At 37.0% G+C, this 22379-nt stretch overlaps 2 protein-coding genes across 2 annotated transcripts in view; one reads left to right on the top strand and one right to left on the bottom strand.

Moving 5' to 3' along the window:
- LOC134648742 (serine/threonine-protein phosphatase 6 regulatory ankyrin repeat subunit B) overlaps nt 1–22379 on the top strand; it is a 41240-nt gene that overhangs the window by 9068 nt on the left and 9793 nt on the right. Inside the window, exons 2-5 of the mRNA XM_063503297.1 lie at nt 13568–13669; nt 18829–18930; nt 19250–19366; nt 20986–21078. Coding sequence (XP_063359367.1) covers nt 13568–13669; nt 18829–18930; nt 19250–19366; nt 20986–21078 — 414 coding nt within the window. The remainder of the gene's footprint in view (nt 1–13567; nt 13670–18828; nt 18931–19249; nt 19367–20985; nt 21079–22379) is intronic.
- LOC134650475 (uncharacterized) overlaps nt 19316–22379 on the bottom strand; it is a 51375-nt gene continuing 48311 nt past the window's right edge. The window contains exon 7 of the mRNA XM_063505439.1: nt 19316–19378. The gene's annotated coding sequence lies outside the window, so the exon portion shown is untranslated. The remainder of the gene's footprint in view (nt 19379–22379) is intronic.

Genomic DNA, 22379 nt, shown 5'->3' with positions numbered 1-22379 from the left:
AAACTGTCAACACTTTATTCCTTACTAGCGACCCGCCCCGGCTTCCCACGGGTTAACAAATTATACATAAACCTTCCTCTTGAATCACTCTATCTATTAAAAACCGTATCAAAATCCTTTGCGTAGTTTTAAAGATCTAAGCATACATACAGACAGACAGACAGCGGGAAGCGACTTTGTTTTATAGTATGTATAGTGATTCGTAAATGTGGGTGTCCACAATACAATAAACACGAATTGAACATAAACATGAATAGAAGTAAAAACAATAAGTATGTTTCTGTAATTGAAATAAAACCCAAGATTTCAATTTAACCGTTGATACTTCAGCACGTCGATCGCCACGCTTCCGGCAGCAAACCGTTTGGCCTACATAATTTCAGATGTAAATTCGTGGAAGTGGTGCTGACCATTTGTGTGTCAAGGCAAGGAGTTTTGCGTGTGGCTTGAACCTGCTTAATCGATAGGATTAATGACCTTGGCGTTGACCTATCTATTCTTTGTAATCATTGTTTTTTATACTTAAGATGATATTTAGTTATAAGTAGTCGAGGTTTCTTTAATGAAAACCGGATCATAAATAATTATTCAACTCCAAAAAAATTATAATTTATCTGATACACATGTATTATGATTTGTTAATATACATAAGGAAGATTAGGATCTAATAGGATCTAAGTAATTATATATCTTAGCCCTTCAAAGTTTTATTTTTTTAAGCACAGTTTAGACATAACCACTCATTATTATTATTTTAAACAATAGGTGAAGTGCAAGAATACAAAAGTGAGGTATTTGATGAATTATTAGATATGAGATTATAATATAGACAAGACAAGGAAGAGACGAACGAATAGCTCACTGTGTTATCTTTCTGAGCAATTGAGGTCTCGTGTCGCGTTGATGTCGTATACTGTACAGTGCCGACACCGCTCAACAAACTCCTGATAAATTTTGATAATAGGTAGGTACTCGTACACTGTCAAACTAAAACCTTAAATAATATATACCAGTTGATTGCCTGATAAACAACACTTTACCGCAATTTCCTTTCATTTTACACTCGCTGCGAATTTGTAATATACCTAATGACAAGAACTAACTGCCGTAACCTCATGAATAATTCATAAATATTTAGCACAAAGCAAGTAGGTATGATTAATAAACTTAAGTATTCGAGCTATATAGCTTTATATAAACTTCGTGAAAATTTGGTTAAGTCTTGAGGAATTCGCATAACTATTTATATTAGTCCGTTTTCGTAATTCTTTATTAATATATTTAATATGCAATTATGCATGACGGAAGTGACCAGAGTACAGTCAAAAGGTTCGTTAACAACCTACACCTACGCGTGGATTGTCAAAGGGGATTTTTGGAGTACTAATAGTCTTAAAAGCATGAAAATCGGTACGATTGATCTTTAGGCCTTTATAATTAATTTGACCCGTAGCACCAAAAAAACGAGTATTTTTTGACTCAGTTGAACAACATTATTAAATTGTACAACGGGACTTAATCGCGTATCTAAGTTTTAAGATTTACCTCTGACGTTTCGAGGACGGCGTTGTCCCCGTGGTCTTGGAGAAGACTGTCTAAGTTAACATCAGCATCTTCTAACAGTTCTAACCGCGCGAGTTTTTGGAACTACCCGCACTTGGTCTTGTTTATCCGCTTGAACGTTTTGCGCACTAGGCGCAGTTAAACAACGTTGCATTTATAATACTTTTTCTACGACCAAGCACTTACTTTGAAATAAAATTGTAGATTTATATTTTTAAATCAAGAAGTAGCAAAAATTGTGGGTACGGGCGGAAAAAGAATGAAGGAAATTAAAAAAACATGTCAATGATTCACTTAAAATAAGGTTTGCAACACTGTATTTCATTCAATATTTTTTAAGTGGTAATTACACGAAGTATCGAAAAGTGCCAAAAAGATACTGCGTGTATGCACAAGTGCTTTTTTGGGGAATACACTAAAGACTTGTCTTGACAACTATAAGGTAGGGTTTTAAAGGTGTGTGCACGATCCTTTAAATGACAAATAAATTTGTACTGGTCTAGTAGTTGAGTGAGTTAGTCTGTAAGATAGGGTTAATAGGCTTAGTGGGGTAGGTTTAACATTATTAGTGAAGCACCAAAGATCCCACTATTCTCAAAATATATATTCGACACCCTGATTTATGTTTATGGTCGTCCAAAATACAAATATAAGTTTTATAACACTTTAAAGTTTATTAAATTACCGTTTCCAAATGTACCTACCCAAAACTAAAACACAAATACTAGTCTCCAGTCTATTTTGTATGTACAAAATGTAATGCAAATTAATGTAACAGATATTTTTAACTAAAGCAACAAAATTACTAACATTTAAAATAGTTATTTTCGATACAAGTGCGAAAAAGAGGAAATTCGAAACGAGCGGAGCGATAAATTAAAACACGACCGAAGGGAGTGTTTTAAATCGACACGAGTTGCGAATTACCTATTCGCACGTGTATCGAACAACGTTATACAGTACATATATGGCACTTTAAAGTTTCGACATACGCACGAAAAGTGCTATTTTACGCACTAGTGCGGAAAAGTAGCCCCATATGTACTGTAAATAACTATTACAGTGTTCTATTTGTTATACCTACTGGTAAATATGTAGTTTTATAATAAAAACTCTTCTTTATCATTTAGTTTCCCCGGAAGTTCATCAATCTAATTGCTATTCTGAATAAAACAGCGGAAGTGACCTTGCATTCTTTAAACCCTGCCTAATATCGGAAAGTCCTAGCAATCGATAGACAAAACACCTAGTTTTCATGAGATTTTGTAAAAAAACTGGGTTTTGATACTTGTTTGTAACTTTTTTGATGAATCCCGTACTCATAACATGATTTCAATGAGCTCAAATTCACTGAGGCTGTTTAGTTTAAGTATTACCATGTTCCTATGACTTCTGTCTTCATGATGTATGCATTTTCATCGAAATTGAATAGCTAATGTAGGTCTTTAGAAGGAACAATAATTTTATAATTTATATGTACTCCTTGGATATCACGGGCCTATATATGTACTTATTATTATGTGAGCTTGAAAATAGTTATAAACAAAAACTTATTTCTTAAAGTTAAACCATCGCTTTTGTAACGTGACAATGTCAGCCAAAATTTCTCTACCGACCAAGATAATATCCTAGACTCACCATTAAATGCGACGATGAACGAGGCGACAGGGAAGAATTATTAGACACTAGCGACCTGCTCCGGCTTCGCACGGGGTATACAAAACCTTAACAAATTGTAAACCTAAACCTTCATCAAAAGTCACTCTATTGATAGGTGAAAACCGCATGAAAATCCGTTGAGTAGTTTTTGAGTTTATCGCAAACGTACTCGTATATACACACAAACAGTTTTTGTTTGGACTTTGTTTTATAAGTGAGTGCATAAGTAACTCGACTTGTTACCCATAAATAAGGACTAGGCATTCCAAAATTTAAGAAGATAATAAATAATACAATGCAAAAAAAACAACGGGTTGCACTCCGGGAGTGCGGGCAGAAGAGAAAACTCAATGACTAGTGCAAAATGTCTGTATAATTGAGGTTAACGCCATCTAGCGTTATTTCGTCGCATTACTTGAAACCCCTAAGCACATCACTGTTAGTACTCGAGTTATATTAATACCAGTTAGAGCTAAACTCACTAGATGGCATTTAAATCAATAAAGAAAAACTCAATGACATTGTTCGATCAGGTCACGTGTCCGTGTTACGGTCACGTGATCTGTCGCGAGTTTAACATTTTTTCAAAAAATGCACAGCGCCGCTAAAGAAGTTTTCACTTCAAAAACACAGGGCACCCGGTATTATTTTTCTTTTTCTGAAAAGTATATACTCGTATAAGTTCATCAATATTTAGGTACCTACAACATTAAATGCATGTATTTACGAATATGGAATAGCCCAATTTCCGTTCTCCTAAATTATCCGGTCTAGCTCTATTTGTCATTGCCATGACATTGCCACCTAAAGCCAAAGCGAAAGCAATACAGCTTTCATAATCGGGCCAAGGGTCAACACTTGAATCGGTTCTGATAATTTACTAAAAGGGTTTACATAGCGGATATTGCAATGCTCAGGAAGCGCCCCACCACGACGTTATTCGCGAAATCAGGACACGTACGGAAATTAGCTTGAAGGGGATCGATTAGCGATGATTAGTTTTTTGTACCTACTAAAATAATCAACTTACCTCGCTGTGGCATTATAATTGACCGAAGCGTAGCGAAGGTCTACGTTTTGACTCGGGCATTTTGCTTTTGTATGTCTGGATGTTCTCCTCTACAGGTCACAATTCTCAACCGATTCTTGTGAAATTTTGTGACCAGATTCTATGAGTAAATAAAAAAAAATTGTCGATCCCGTTTTTGGAAATTTTTAAAAAATGGAGGAGTTGTGATACCTCGCGCTTAAACAAATAGTCGTATCGATATCATAAGAGTATTTTCTTTTTGAGACATATTTACATAGTAAATGGCAAAAAAAGCAGAAACATTGTATTGCTGGTTTAGGCGGTATTTAGATATTTAATTTGTACTCGAGAATGAGTAGCCGAATTTCGTCAGCTTAGCTAAGAACTATCATGGCGCAGTTTGTAAACAATCACTTTTTTTGTTTGCACACAGAAAGTCTGGGTTCGATCCCCAGTAAGACATAACTTTTTGTATTTTTTTTTCACTTAAACTTCGTATTTTTTTAATCAATTAAAATCTTTGTATTGTTGATTGATCAAACCGCTGTGTGGCGCTGTCATCGTGCATGGTCCCAATAAACTATGCTCGCGAGGTCTACAGCTCACAGAGCCACTAGTTATTTTGCTTATAAATGCTTGTGCAAGACTGCGCCACTTTAATAGATTTTTTTGTTTGACCTTATATGGACCCTTACTTATTTTGACTTTTTCTTTTTATTTAGACCGAATGAAAAGTCATTTAATATAGGTTCTTATATCTGGCTATGCTTGAGTACCACATGCTGATGGGAAGCATTTTTTATTATTTAATTTAACTCGTCTAAGTCGAGTTTTTCAAGGAATAGGGTATTTGTAGTCAAATCAGTTTCTTTTTTCGAACTGTCAAAACGATTTCGCTTCTATGGAATTTATATGAAACACTAGCATGTGACGTCACAGTCAAATTACCTACTTTTTATAGTTTTATACGAGTTTTAAAATATAAATTGTGTCTAAAAATAACTGCTGTCTACGTTTCTCTATTAATCTTCTGGTGCTTTATTTCATGCATGGTGTAAAATAATTTATTTTAAAAACAGTCAAATACCCTATTAACTGACAGAAAAAATATATTTTATTTTACTTTAGCATATCAAACAAATTTACCTTGCGCAGTAAAAATTTACTTAACATTTTACAGAATATACAAGGCCGTCCTCGACATGAGCTATGTATCTGCCTAAATTACGGCAACATTATGGGTGATTCCACACCTTTATTGCTAGCTCAAATGCAAGAGTTAGGTGTGCCTAGACCTATCCCATCTGTAAATGTGAATTAAAATGTGACCTAGCCTATGAAAACAATTTTTTATTTCTTAACTAAATGAGCGGTTTACATTTGTAGGATACCACTTTGAGGTATTTTAGGTGTATATGGTACTTATTTACCTATACATACCTACCTATTTAATTTCCTAGCCGAATTATAACTGGCGACAATCGCTTGCGCTACGATAACGAAACGCTTTGTGTCTCTCTATTACTCTTCCATATTAGTGCGACAGTGACGGTTGCGTTTCATTTGCTACGGAGCATAACCGACACGAAAGATATTGCGATCAAATGTTATTTAGTTCGTCAAATATAAAAGATTACGGTTGTGACATGATACTGGTAGTATTAACAATAAGTTTGAGTTTGTCTGCATTACTCATGAATATATCTGCTTGACGAAACAGGAGCTGAGATTTAAATATCGTCTCGTTAACGAAAGCGGCTCCTAAAACTAGTGCGATAAGGATAAGGCGAAAAATCCTGCGTGAAAATCTCAAAAACCGAGATTTCGTACTCGACTGTTTCCTCCTCCAAAACTTAACCTATCGTAACCAAATTTGGAAATCTAAATGATTATGAAATTATCTGTGTCGGACCGTTTTGCTTTTTTGGTTAAATGATATCAGTTTTGAATACCACGCCTCTCATTTCGGCATAGTCAATTAAGCCATTTTGGCCATTTTTGAAGGGCTCTAGCGACTGATATTACAGTCGGCGGTCTTGTGGTATAATATCTATGCTTGAATGTACCGTACTTCATATGCCAAAAATATAACAGGGGCTTAGCTAAGATTACAAATAGTTCATAGAAAACGCCAATCGAAACATAAATAATGTATGGAAATAGTCACGTGACTTTTCGTAGCATCTGTCATCCCATCCTCATCATGGTACTATTTTTTTTTCGTACGGCGTTTGTCGATGTACAATTATTATCTTGGCTAGGCCCCCAGTAGCTTTCAGTTTCGTAACTAACCCGCGGGTGGATATAAAGGAAAGGTGTTCGAAGTCGTCGTACCACTTGTAGTTGTAAAGGCTTTGTTTGGTATTAAAACCTTCACGCGCTTTCCTATATTCGTTTTCTAGATTTAAATAAAACATTGACATGTAAAAATAGTGTCACATTTAATTTATTCGTGTACAAAAAGCACGATATTTTATATAATAAAGAACTAGTGGAAAATATGTGTTTAATTCATCAGAATTCAATATATATACATAATCCACTTCAGGCTTTCAATCCACTTTCAGGGTAAATCAAAATGTAGTTAATAACTGTTTGTGTGAGAGATCATTAGAGTAATTGTTAAAGCGAGGCCACGTGCACTCTAAGCCAATCACGGGAAGAGGGCTGCTAATTCCAAAGGTAGTCAACGAGTAGCAAGCGAGAGCGGAAACCTTACACACACAGATTTAGCGGCTATCATATTGAGAGATCCGACCTAAGTATGTAGATAGATAGCGTGTAACACATATGTTTACCCTAGTTTGTACCTATACAAACAAATTTTTTCACTACATTAAGTTTTATATTGTTAATTTACACAAACCAAATTATATAACTAAGAGTAACTAATGAAATGTGGCAAGTATCAATTATTCCAATCTGAAATATCCGGTACATGAGATTATTGATCGTTTTAAATGACAGTTTTTTTTATATATATTTTAAGCACCAAAAAAATGGAATCATCAAAACATACATTCAGAAAATATGTGATCACATGGGATATAACATTTTGTTTTCCTAAAAATTGGCAGTTCTCGTAGTTTCCCGGTCAAAATGTACGAATATATATATGTCGGAGCGAGACACCAGAAAGACGTATTGCAGCATTACAGTTCATAGTTAGACGCTTGTATAAAATCGATTAGCAATGTTTGGCGTATTGTTGAACTAAAATGACAGGTAGAAGGCTTTGGAACGTGAAGATGTGTACCTATCTTGAGTGAACGTAGGCACGGGCAGGCATTTTTGTCGTTATGTTGGTAGACTGGTCAGGCAGGTTTACCAACTTGAATTGGAGGCGGGAGCGGTTGGCTCCGCCGCGGGAACTGGCTTCCTTCTTCTTGATCGGACCGCGCTAGAGATCGGACGTTAGCCAAGCTCGTGCCTAATTCGCTACGTTCCTGAAGGCTTACACCTGAAGGATTATTCTGAAAGCTTATAGATTCTCACGTTGTTTAACCGTTTAGCTAAGTGTTTTATTCCAAGTGTTATTTTGATTTCTTATGTGCCATTATAAGCTTACTTTTGTAAAATAAAGAAACTATGTGTTGTTTTGAAAAGATGTGTCCCGCCGAGTTTGTTGCCGGGTTAGATCTTCTCGGGTCAGAGGTGTAGGGTTGGAACCGGTTTAGTTTGACTTAAATAAAGATTTGAACGATTTCATGTGATCTTTTTATTTTTATTGAATTCCGATTCCATCGTAAGATCGTTTAGTTATTTTTATTATTTAGTACTGAAATAATAGTAGGCACTAGTATGGTTAATGAGTCCGAATGTTTATTTCATGCGTAGGTAGCATACCTACTATTTTGGCTGTGAAGTAATACATCTAGGTACTACCCCCACGCGCCCACCGCCATCGGGACTATCCGTCCCCGACATCAGCAAGTGGGATAGATGCGGAGTTTCATGTATTGCTTACACAGCCACCTGGGAACGTGGTGTATTTCTGGTGACCTACATTCCATAGTCTGGACACTTTGTAATGGTAAGCTCACGTGTCTAACCTTGATTGAATGGTGAGTGTAATTCATTGTTATTTGGTGAGAATTATTGTGAAATTGTGAATTATGATTGAGGCAGTCGAGCATAGCGGTCGTTACGTGACGTCATCTCTGGTATCGCCGCGTTTCTTTACAATTAATTTTTGTAATCCATTTAGATCGAGGCGATCTCGAGTTATTTTGATTTGAAATCCATACTGTTAATTAAAACCAAGTATTAGCTATCACGACGTGATATTATTTCATCGCTCACTTGTGAATCTACCCTCAATAATTGATTTGAAAATACAATTAATTTTTAAAATCCGTTGAAATCTAAGTGATCTTAAGTTATTTTGATGTGAAATCCATATTGTTAATTAAAATCAAATATTGGCTGTCGCGACGTGATATTATTTCATCGCTCACTTGTGCATCTACCCTCAAAAAATATTTTTTTTCATAAAAATACAATGCACCGTTAGAAATTGATCCTGCTGATTTGCCAATGCAAGCATTATGTAATCTTTACCCTGTAATGTTTAGTAATTAATAAAATTGCGACAAATTATTGCTCGTAATGCCGTGATAGATCGCAAATCGTGTATACTATGGAAACATGAGCTACGCATATGAAAATTAATGTTACAGTGTCCTGCAGCCAGAGCCGAGCGAACTTGCAGACACCATTACGCCCGTGACACAGAAGCAGCTGTGCAGTATCTTCTGTGCTGGAAATTTGGAAATAAAAGGACAGGTTTCGTTCTAATTGTTTATTAGTGAATTTTATTTTGAGTGTAATGGCGAAGCATAACAGTCGAACGTAACTAATAAGCTGTCACTTTTCGTATTGGCCCATTTACCGTGTTACTTATTTTTGGAACACGTGTTTGTTTGTTCATGGAATTAAATAAAACGCACTCATTGAAGTTTAAATTTTATTCTGAGATTTTTGAAGTCCCGTATACATTGGAAACATGTTTTTTTGTGTCTGCTACCTTGCATTTCATAAACCTTTTGAGTTTAGCCTGCATTCATGATAAACCTGATACCGTGCAAATGATGATTTCAGTAACAGCCAGCTATGTTGAACCACATCGTGTCTCTCGCAATCTGCCGCAGCAACGGCAACGGCAAGCGGAAAGAATCAGCCTCCGTGCTTGGGTTGGACCTCACCACCACCACCTTTGACTTGGTCGCGTGCATCATACTTTATTAAGCTGGTGAGCAGTTCCCATTTCGTTGGGATTATTTTGAGATGTCTTACATCTGTTTAGAACTCTTGAGCGAGTTTCTGTTGTAAAAGCTAAAGTAAAAAGCGATTTTCAGTTATTTTGATCAGTAAAGTTCAGTTTCAGTCGATCAGTTGACGCTGATAGTGTCAGTAATTCTAAGTTACATGATTGTAACGCCTGTGTTTATTTTCTTTTCGTGATTCACTCTTAACATTTTTTTTTGTGCTTTCGATGGACTGAAAGCTTGTACTTTCGTAGGACTGAAATTACGCCCGATGGACTGGGCACTACTGTTTTGCTTTTGATAGACTGAAGGCACGCCCGATGGACTGGGCAATACTGTCATGCTTTCGATGGACTGAAGGCACGCCCGATGGACTGGGCAATACTGGTTTGCTTTCGATGGACTGAAAGTATGCCCGATGGACTGGGTATTTTTTTTAGTGACCGCATCAGAAGTGCCGGAGCATGTAAGAGGTGCACGTGGTCTGCTTTTTATGTGCAGAATGCTCTTTGCGAGGAGTAGCACTTACGCAGCTGAGATGGTTACTTCTGACGAGGGTCTGGTTATCTGGTATCTGCCGAAGGACTGGCAATGCACCGAAGAACTGGTGTTGTTTTGTTAAAAATGAATTCCCATTTATGTACTGTGTTCATATGAGTAAAATTGGAACTATCAATTCAGAATGTTATTTATTTTAAGATGTCTTACAAAAATTTTGATCACATACGACCAATTTTTTTTTAATGCCAGATTACTTCCCCGTAAATTGATATTGATGACAATAGTAGTGATACTGTCGAGCAATGAATTAGAGCTGTTGTGATTTGTGTTTTTGATGTTTGGGATTGTTCTGTTTTCGAGTATCCGCCAGATGGAGGCGATGATTATTGGAGTGTATCCGTTAGATAGCGGCGATGATTACCGACGAGTATTTTTATTTAGTCGTTGCTCGATGGACTATTTTTGACTAGAGAATTGAGGATTGTTAAAGTAATTTTGAACAATTATTTTTTCTGGTTTGATTGATGACAAAGTTTGATTTTAATAGTAATTTGAGTGAGACCCAAATTGTTGGTCAGGAATGACCGAGCGATGAGATACTGTGCTGTATGTTTTGTTTCAGTATCAAATGCATACACCCACACACGAGGACGTGTGTAACGCAGGATGGCCGTGTCGGAGCGAGACACCAGAAAGACGTATTGCAGCATTACAGTTCATAGTTAGACGCCTGTATAAAATCGATTAGCAATGTTTGGCGTATTGTTGAACTAAAATGACAGGTAGAAGGCTTTGGAACGTCAAGATGTGTACCTATCTTGAGTGAACGTAGGCACGGGCAGGCATTTTTGTCGTTATGTTGGTAGACTGGTCAGGCAGGTTTACCAACTTGAATTGGAGGCGGGAGCGGTTGGCTCCGCCGCGGGAACTGGCTTCCTTCTTCTTGATCGGACCGCGCTAGAGATCGGACGTTAGCCAAGCTCGTGCCTAATTCGCTACGTTCCTGAAGGCTTACACCTGAAGGATTATTCTGAAAGCTTATAGATTCTCACGTTGTTTAACCGTTTAGCTAAGTGTTTTATTCCAAGTGTTATTTTGATTTCTTATGTGCCATTATAAGCTTACTTTTGTAAAATAAAGAAACTATGTGTTGTTTTGAAAAGATGTGTCCCGCCGAGTTTGTTGCCGGGTTAGATCTTCTCGGGTCAGAGGTGTAGGGTTGGAACCGGTTTAGTTTGACTTAAATAAAGATTTGAACGATTTCATGTGATCTTTTTATTTTTATTGAATTCCGATTCCATCGTAAGATCGTTTAGTTATTTTTATTATTTAGTACTGAAATAATAGTAGGCACTAGTATGGTTAATGAGTCCGAATGTTTATTTCATGCGTAGGTAGCATACCTACTATTTTGGCTGTGAAGTAATACATCTAGGTACTACCCCCACGCGCCCACCGCCATCGGGACTATCCGTCCCCGACATATATATATATATATATATTATTATTTCTTATGTATTAACCGAAATCTTCTATTGTTAGAATAATACATAACATATTCCAATTTAAGTAGAAAGAAACAGTGTCTTGTTAGGTTAGGTTAGCGGTCTTAATAATATGGCGTTCTTCATAAACGCACTATAAGCGCCAACACGTCAATTAGTTTGACCTTATCCACCAATATTATGTATTTGTAGAAAAGGAATAAAACATAACATAATTAATTGAGGCTTGTAAAGTTTTATGTATAAGAGGGTTAGTTATCATTTTCCATCCACCGCCTCCTATAAAGAAGCCCGCTTGAGCGTATAACTCGCGGCGCGGCGGACGACAGGTCGGCCGCTTGTTATCGGCACGTAAGCACGGGCCGCTCTGCTACTCTAAACTGAAAACATTAACAGCGATTATTCCGTGAAGCTCGTCGTGACGGCCTCAAGGACTTGTCTTAATGAGCCACATTAATAAAACTATGCAATTTAAAACGGAATTTTCCCATCGTATTAAGAAAATAGCGTTAACATTAATTTTAGCAAATTTAAAGATGAATACCTAATTTCATAGAGTTCATGTTCTGGATTTTCGTTAGAATCGTGAAAATAGAATGTAAGAAAGTCAATGAATAAGCCGACTAGAATTGAGGGACATTTGGTCATGCGCGGTTAGTCCTAAATACATGAAAACTCTGAAAAGAAGCTCCAGACAGTCAGCATCGTAACATTAAATATTTATGAATGTTTATATGTATGTCTTCCGTTACTGAGCCAACCGGAATTAAACGCGATATTAACCCGTGACGATTCGACCACAAGATTTAGGGCCCGATTCGGATTTTGTAATAGACATCTATTAGATATCTTTTAGACATCGCCAAGATACGATAACGATATGTTTAAGATCTAACCTGTCAAATTTGACATTTCCGCGATTCTGGAGATACTCTTGAACGATTTCCACAAGATATTACTCAGAGATCTAATTCACATCTAATAGATATCTAACACGATCTATCGTAAAAGTGACATTGGTTGCCCGAATTGCGCTGCAAAAGAGAACTAGTTGAAATCTAAACTATAACGTATCTAGAATGGATCTAGTACGTGTCGTCACTTGTGAATATCTTGAAGTTCGAATACGGCAGTAAGATTGGTACAAATTTAATTTAGATATCAAAGTTGTTTACGTCTTGAACAGAAATAATCTTAAGGTCAGGGAAGGCCGATGCCATATCATTACGGTGACCTAATGTCATGTATTATTCGTATTAATTAACATCTCACGTCCCGGATCCTTTTTTATAGTTTTACCCGTCACAAGATGGAGTAACTCGATGTACAAACAACTATAATTAATATGCCAAAAAAATTCATTAATGTTCTGCTTGGTCATAATATTTACTTAATTTTTTTAGAAATGTAATCTGTACGGATATGATGGTCGTTCTTGTCTACGTGACACCGTGATAAAACGGTGTCCGTCACTTTCTTTCCCACGGTGTTAAACAGTGACAGTTATTTTATCACGTGGATAAAGATGGATAAAACTATCACACGGCTAATGATACAGTACATAGTTACATACATCCAATATATACATAAGTACACTGTTAAAGTCATAACACTTGCTGTGTATGTGCAGGTATCTGTTTAACTAAATCATAATCGGGTATGTTGGTGTCGTGTGTTGCAAAATGATAATTACTGAGCCGGTTTTGGCGAGGGGTCAATAGATTTGTGTTATAACGCGGATGAACACATAATATTTTTATAAGTACGAAAAAACCGTAGTCGGGTTTTGCCTGTATACCTATTGATAAGTACTTAGATTAAGCACCTAAGAGAAATAATTTGTAATATAATATCTTCTCAAAATGTGTCATAATCAGGTTAGATGAGATCTATGGAAGTTATTTACAAAGTAAGTATAAGTATGTTGGAAATGATCAAACTTTAATTTACCTGGTACTAACTAGTCTTAGGTTTCTCTTATAATTATAATGGATGTATTAACTGTAATGGCGACTAATGCGATATTTGTTTGAATTCCGCAGACGACGGGCATGACACCGCTCATGTACGCCGTGAAGGACAACCGCACATCCTTCGTGGAGCGGCTCATCGAGCTGGGCTCCGACGTCGGCGCCAGAAACAATGTAAGTATTCGTACAACTCGTACAACACTAGAAAATGGTACTCGTACCATAACACCATCAGCTCTCAATATCGACATTCCAATTGTAAAAATCTATTATTAACTATAAATATCTGGGAGACCGAGTTTTGCTCGGAAAACAAATAAAACACAGAAATGCGTGTTTTCTAAAAGATAAAACCGAGCTAGATCGACTCTTCGCCCCCGAAAACCCCCATATAGCAAATTTCATCGAAATCTTTAGAGCCCTTTCCGAGATCTCCGAAATATATAAATATACAAGAAGTGCTCGTTTAAAGGTATGTTCGATTGTTTGTCTATTTCTTTAGTACCTACATACCTACATGCCGCAGCCGCAATTAGAGTTGAGAGGGTGACAAATGTTAATAGACTACCTAGTAGTTGTAATCAGATTAGACAATTGATTTAAATTATCTTTTGACTTGTTTTGTTCTTTTATTAATTATGTATTATAACTTTAGTCTAGGTTGCCTTTTGTTAATGCATTTTTTTGCACGCTAGAGAAGCAAATTATTTATTCCATAATGTCGCAAGTTTTAATTCACGTCGTTACAACGACACCGTCCATTATAATCTGATTAGAATCTACTACCCAACTTATGAAATACATACAATGGTATCACCACCGGACTAATTATTTGTCTAAAAAAATGTAAAGTACTTGCAATAAAAGCAAAATGACTACTCGAATCGTCAAAGTAACTCAGCTGCCATCTAAAATCACTTATCTTTTGTCAATTGAGAAATGATTCACTGAAGCATAGGAACATAATTATATTAATTATTTTCATGACGCCTTAAATTTATATTACAGCAAAGATTGTCGTTAATTCTGTGACGCACGAAAACTATAGTACATTATTGTCGAGGTTCGGAAGTAGCTACTTGCAGGCTGAGGATTCGTTTTAAACGGACGACCTTGGGAGTCCGTTTAATTGAATCCGAAGCCAGCAAGTAGCCTTCCAGCCGAGTCATATATAGTGCTTTTCTCAAAAATGGTGCAAGAAATAGAAATATTTTACAGAACTTACAGAAGCAACGTTCTAATTTTCACAGAAAAAAATCCAACCATTAAAAAAATTTGCTTGCCGCCTTTAAAAAAAAAATAGAAATGTATTTTTCTGCTAAAAATACGCCAACCTATTTGAGACACCTAAATAGTCGCGGTACAAACATTAAGCCTGTAACAGACTATCGCACCGCACCGCGACCTTGGAGCGTCGCACCCATAAGTGAGAGCGAGAAAGAGATATCTGTTTGAATAATTTTACGGCTTAGACTCACTTGTTTTAAGTCACTCGCGCGACATGTTTCGGAGAGCCTAGGTCTCCTTTCTCAAGCACTAACAGTGCAGCGAGTTAAAACAAGTGAGTCTAAGCCGTAAAATTATTCAATGTTAGCATGTCTCACAACAGTTTAAATTCGATTAGATATCTGTTTCTCGCTCTCACTTATGGGTGTGACGCTCCAAGGTCGCGGTGCGGTGCGATAGTCTGTTATAGGCTTTATAATAATAAGTGCTGATCATCTGTTTGGCTGTTTAAGGGACCTATGCCTTCATTTGATATGGCCATTTAAAGTTTTAAAAAGTTTGGAACTCGTTAAATAATGTAATTTGTATGCGACATTGCAGTCCCGAAATCGAGACTGCAATGTTTTTAACTTTTTAATTTTTTGAATGACCATAAACTACGCACTTCGCGACCTATTTTTTAACCGGTAACGTCGACTTTGCCGTCCATTTTTGAGAAAAACAATATTCCTACCTATGGCATGCGGAGGTAGGTAGGGTACCTATTACCGGAGTGTCCATAAATATACTGCAATTGGGTTACTCGAATGTGGTGGCCATAATTTTGCATGTTATGAAAAAGTAGGTGTGATATCGATTGGCTGGCCCAGGGTACTGGCTATTTGGTACACACCGGTAATTACCTACAACCAACGTCTTGGCGAAGTGGAACAAAGAGGCAATTTGCCGCTTGCTTGCCATAGGGGACTTATTCTCAAATGTGCACTCGCCGTATCAGAATGATATCGAAAACGTATTGGATGAGTGTGGATTGGATACATATTGAATTTGTATAATATTGGCATTGAGATCAATGTTGAACACACTTCCAACATAACATAAGTACCTATAAAAGTGTTCCACACTTTAAGAACTATACTTGGTCAACCAGATCTTGACAGTAGAAAAAGGCGGCAAATTTGAAAAATGTAGGCGCGAAGGGATATCGTCCCATAGAAAATTTGAATTTCGCGCCTTTTTTTACTGACAAGATTTGGTTGACCAGCTATAGAAATAAAATATTTTAATTTACTTGAAAAACGCCCCGTGAACTGCGAAAAAATCTTGTTTTATGTACATTTTAAAAACATAATAACTATGCCGATACGGATCTATGCCGTAGAGTGAGTGGAATGCGCTCTAGGTCATCTAAAAGTTCGAGGATGACATAAAAAGAAAAAAACGAGCCGCCGTTCCAATTATCACCTATTAAAAATTTCAAACAGCCACCGGATATTAATTTAGTATATAATTATGAATGTCCATTTCTGGGAAACTGGAGAAGCCGCAATGGTCAAAGACAATACATGCCAACCATTCTAGATTTAACTCTAGTAAAACCTACGTCGGATAAATGATGTAATTGTAAGTAAGTAAATATTCTTTATTGCTCCAATAATAATTACATGTAAATGTAAAATGAATTGAATATTAACTTAAATTAAGAAGAAAATTATAACTAGGTGATATGGTGAACTAAGTGATATTAGGTATAAATGATGATATGATTAAGACCAATAAAATGCTCACAATAAATAAAACAAGGCCAAGTCCGGTGAGAATGAATGACAACAATGACGTGAGACTATAAAGTGTATTGAAGAAACTTTCTAGCTTTTATAGAATGGTTTTTTATACCTACTTCTCACATCAGTTTTATTTATTTATTAAATAGTGTTGTAAGTACGTACAGTTGTAGTGATACCTGACATGTATTATGCCGATTATACTTGAGTATAATCACGATTACATATAGAAAAAAAAAGCGGCCAAGTGCGAGTCGGACTCGCCCATGAAGGGTTCCGTAATTTATGACGTATTAAAAAAAAACTTAATTACTAGATCTCGTTCTTCAAACCAATTTTCGGTGGAAGTTTGCATGTTAATGTACATCATATATTTTTTTTAGTTTTATCATTCTCTTATTTTAAAAGTTACAGGAGGGGGACACACATTTTACCACTTTGGAAGTGTCTCTCGCGCAAACTATTCAGTTTAGAAAAAAATGATATTAGAAACCTCAATATCATTTTTGAAGACCTATCCATAGACACGTATGGGTTTGATGAAAAAAATTTTTTTTAGTTTCAGTTCTAAGTATGGGGAACCTCCAAAATTTATTGATTATTTTTTATTTTTGTGTGAAAATCTTAATGCGGTTCACAGAATACATCTACTTACAAAGTTTCAACAGTATAGTTCTTATAGTTTCGGAAAAAAGTGGCTGTGACATACGGACGGACAGATAGACATGACGAATTTCGGGTTCCGTTTTTTGCCATTTAGCTACGGAACCCTAACAATCAAAGACATTTGACATTTTGTAGTCTAGCTCCATTAAATTCTTGACTCAGTAAAATTGAAAAGAGGTGAGATGAAGCTACGCACTCCAATCAAATCGTAGAAGTCTACGGCGTAGACATCTGCGCCCAGCGCCTAACAAGCAAGGCAAAAGGCTTTCAGCTTTTTAATATTGGGGTGGCAAAGGCTCTGTAATCTGTAATCCGGTAATTGATTTATACTTTTGATTACTTAATACATATAAAAAAGCCACTTAACTATTATTTATTGTTTAAATAACCTTACTAACTTGTAAGAAGAGGGCTAGAGGGGTCGGAGCCGACAGAGCTTACCAAAGGCTGTTCTGAATTTTTCATTCACACACGTTGTATAAACATGAATGCATTATGTATTTGCGAGGATATTATTCTGTACAATTATATACGTATTACAACCGAGCGAGTCATAAATAAATACACCAGACGGTCTAGCATAAGTTGCGTTCTCGCGCGCGACTCCATACGTCAAGCGCGACTTCAAGTATGGACTCGCGCGCGAGAACGCAACTTATGCTAGACCGCCTGAAGATTGAACATATATCAAACCTTTTTATGCCAATGACTCGGTACCTACTCTGACCTAGAATGCCCACTGCACGCTATTAAGTTCTCAGACACAGCAATTTGATTTGTTATCGCTTGCCTTAACTTTTCCGGGCGCTGACCAGCGTCAAATGCCACATCCTTACTCACGACTGACTCATGATTCTCATGAATTCGACTCCACAAATGACATCACTTGTAAAACCCGAAGGTGGTCGAGGAGACGCACGCAACCGCAAAATTATGCCTACATTATAGTTAAAGTCAGGGTTAGAGGGTGAGACAAATTATTATTGTTAAAGTCATTGCATATCATTACCTATGTTATTTGACCCAACTCTGTGCAATTATACAGGATACAGGGTGGGATTTTCTTATAGAAACCTGGACGGAAAGTACTCTAAATAATGGAGATAGCAAATTTCACTTAAAAAAAAATTCCTGCATTCAAAGATTTAAAAAAATACGCCGGCTAAAATTAAAAAGTACAGGAAGGATGTTTTCCAAAGAAGTGACCTTTTAACATCAGTTTTTAACACTAGCATTATTTTACCATAAAGAAGAGTCACAGACCTCCTTTAGTTTGATGTTAAATTAATTTCGGTCTGTTCTAAAAGAAATGGCGTCTTGCTGTCCGTAATTTGAGAAAAATACAGTTTTAATTTGATAATTTTATTATGTTGAAACCAATTGCAGTATCATTCACATCGAAAACATAAGACGAATAGGACATTGAACTTTTAACGCGCTAAGCGATAGACATTTTACAGGATCAGTAAAATATCAAAAATACTCCAAATGTGCCGTCACTACATATATGTAGTGTGACTTTTTTAAGATGTCCGTATGTTATGAACAATTCTTAAGTAAAATTCGGTCATCTTAACATAACACGAAGACGTCACGTAATAATTAATTGTGACTAAATAATTCTAAATTATTTTTTTCTAATTTCGTTTGTGGCAGGACAACTACAATGTGTTGCACATCTCTGCGATGTACTCCCGTGAGGACATCGTTAAGCTGCTACTCTCCAAGCGAGGGGTTGATCCTTTTGCCACCGGAGGGGTAAGCTCTTGTCTTGTAACAAAATAAAAATTGAAACCGTCCGTTTTTGTCTGAAGGGTAAATGTGCCCATTGTCTTTACAGTTCTTTCTTATACCTAGGTACTTTATAAAATATAAAGTAATTTTACCTCGTGAAAACTATTTTATTAACATGAAAATCTGGCCACTCGTGCCTAATGAAAAGGAATACTTCCTTTTCAAATAAATAAAATAAATGATGTGAAAATGATCAGCACTGCAGAAAGTTCATTACATCTACGTACCTACTGCAATAATATTAGTTACTGGCAAAATGCTGATACTTTTGTCGTTGTAATAGAGCCGACAACAGACAGCGGTCCACCTCGTGGCCAGCAGACAGACCGGCACGGCCACCAGCATTCTGCGGGCACTGCTCACGGCGGCGGGGAAGGACATACGGCTGCGAGCGGACGGAGTAAGTGTACCACTATTTAATAAGGTAAAGAAAGAAAAAGATACAAAAGGAGAAACCAGATAATATGTCGAATAGGCCGTCGTTCACATAAGCATAGAGTAGAAAAAGGGGGAAAGGGTTATTGTTTCAAATGAAACGTATGTAACAAACTGTGCAAACGGTGGCAAACTTTTTGAAGTCAATATTGGTATCATCTAATTGATCTAATTAAGTGGTTAAATGAACGAACGGTATGCTAGGCTATTTTATTATAAATCAGAAGGAAAAGTAGGTAATAAAAAGGCAAGTAAAATTAACTGCCAGACTGACTCATTTATGAATCCGTACAAAATTTATGGTTTTTATAATATCCTCCCCGTTTCTAAACCGAACTAATTTATCAGTAATATTTCGTTTCTAAAGAAATCATATCAACATAATAAGTTTTGGTATTTCTATTTCTTTATCATGCGTCTAGCAAATAAACCTGAAATGATAGACCGATATGCAGATCCCAAATTGAACGAAATGAACGAAACGCTACATGAGCACTTCAATTTTTACTAAAGATAATAAAGGATATTGCATTCTACGTCATTGAAATAGAGTTGTTTAATCGAGAAGCTTCGCAGACAGATTGGGTGGCGGTGCATCGTTAGTCGCGGCATCGCGTGCAGCGGCGTCGCCTGGCACCGCCATCCGCCGCGTTCAGGAGCTATGTACCTCCAAAAACGCCCTCCACTGTAAACAAAGCCCCTTCCAGCTCGAGACCCGTAACGTCGTAAATGAATAAAAACTAATAAAACTTTTGCATCATCCGAGTTTTCACCTACACGCACCAGTCTGACAGAAATTAATTACTTGTTCTTATAATCTGAAATCGAAACAACAAAATACACAAGGCCATACCCCCGTAGTAAAACGTGCCTCCCTTGCGAATAGAAACTAGCTAATTAAGATCCGCGAGCTTTAGCCTACGGGCAAACGTCACAACACGAATTTACAATGCAAATTAGGCGCGGAATATTAGTTACAACGTCAGAACTGAATTTCAAAATTACTTATTATAATACAACAAGTCTCAGTCAGTCCCTGGGCGCGAGCTGGACGAGACCTCTGCTATGCCCCGACTCGTGCCCGGGCACTAGTAATAGACTGGCTCGATGGAGGACCACGTACGTATACCCCCTGTCGGTGATCCGTCGCAATGAATCAAAATTGTTTCCAATTTTGCATGCATCGGAATTGAATGTGAAGCACGATAGTCGATCGATTTGGCATTCCCCGTATACGAAGATTGCACATAACTTTGGAAGTATTGTCTGTGGTGTGACAGTTAGCGGCCGGTTCGTGCCGCGCCTCGCCGCAGCCGTGAGTAAGCTGCACTGTATGGAAACTGCATTCACTTCAGTGCGGGTTTGGCGCGAGCCTGGAGCCCGGTGCCGATAATGTCTGACGGCAGGCCGGAGCCCCCGCGGAGTGCGAATCTGCTGCGCGGCGGCGGCACCCGCAGCCCGCCCGGCACTTCGGCTCTGCAGCCGAAAGATTTGCAGAAGCTTGAACTCAGTTTCATAGAGTTAAATAAGGAAAAAGCTAGACAGAAGGAATGGAAAAAGTTAATTCGCGACGTGGTGTTGCAGAGGGGCAAGATCCCGCTCCTGCTGGCGGTGGAGGCGGGCAATCAGAGCATGGTGCGCGAGCTGCTCAGCGCACAGACCGCGGAACAGCTCAGGGTAAGCTTTCTCGATTGACGCCTGACAAATCGCATGGGGCAATGTTATCTTTGAACACTTGTGTTTTTGAGGCGCTACTTTACCTTCCTACGTCCCAAAAATGGCTGTCTATAATATTTGAAAGGTGTCTATTAGATATTGAAAATTGTGTAAGAGTTACAGAACTAATGTCAAATGATGTATAATAAATATAATATTATACCACTTAGTTGATCTTCAAATGTTACTAAGCGCGACGGTATTAAAATGTGAAATTATTTGTTTCTAAGTATAGTTAACTTATTTGTTATTTATATCAATTATCTTATAGAATTTACTGTTAAGTTCATTTGGGTGTACATTCCCTAATTTCAAGAATAGGTACTGAAGTTCAATTTAATTACGCTGCGTATTTCTCTTGTAGTTGTTATTGCCTTATTCAAACTTCAAAGTGTAGGTATTTTTTGTTGTGCCAGTATGAAAGACCGATAGCAACTCATCAATAATAGCGAGAGAAACATTAGGATAACATTCCACATCTGCATATAATGTCAATAAAAATATTATTACAGTCGGTACTTGTTGTAGATGTTCGTTCTAGGAAGGTACTTGTTCTTTGCCTACGCTTTGCATTAGCGCCTTCATAAGCTTGGTCACAATACTCACAATCAATATTCTTGCACTTTAAGTACCAACACTTTTGAGCCCGTACATGTTCGTGTCACGAATCACTGCAAAGGCTGTAGGTTTGCATAGCTTTTTAAAAACTTTTATTATCCTGGTAGTTTTTATTAGTAACTTGAGCAAATTTACGAGCAGGTATACTAAACGCAATAAAAAAAAACAAAGCGCAAAAATAAGCTGAGCTTATATACCCACACCAATTATTGCAAACAAACTAAATTACTTTAAAAGTAATTTAATTTGTGTTATTTCAAGTTGACACCTGCCACGATAGCAGAGGGGCGCTGGTTCGATTCCAGCCCTGGGCACTGGAGACTTTATTTAGTCACTTTTTTCTTCGTACTTGTATAACATTTACTTCAGTTTTTATTTGTACACCAATTTTAAATATATTTTATTCCTGCCTTCAATAAATAATTAGCTTTTGAATCGAATCCAAATCAATAAATTAGCGGAAACATCAGTTAGCACGCTACACAATCGGACGCTGAAATTTAGGTTATTCGATTAATTTAGCCAACCGGAGAAGTATCAAGCGAAATTGGCATTTAATATGAAACATGAAACATCTGCGGTTTCATTGATTTCGATGAACGAATTACATGATTACATGTATTTTTGGCACATTAGTAGGACAA

This window comes from Cydia amplana, chromosome 1 (assembly GCF_948474715.1).
Source record: "Cydia amplana chromosome 1, ilCydAmpl1.1, whole genome shotgun sequence".
In the NCBI taxonomy this organism is placed as follows: Eukaryota; Metazoa; Arthropoda; class Insecta; order Lepidoptera; family Tortricidae; genus Cydia; species Cydia amplana.
This window is presented reverse-complemented; position numbering and strand designations above follow the sequence as displayed.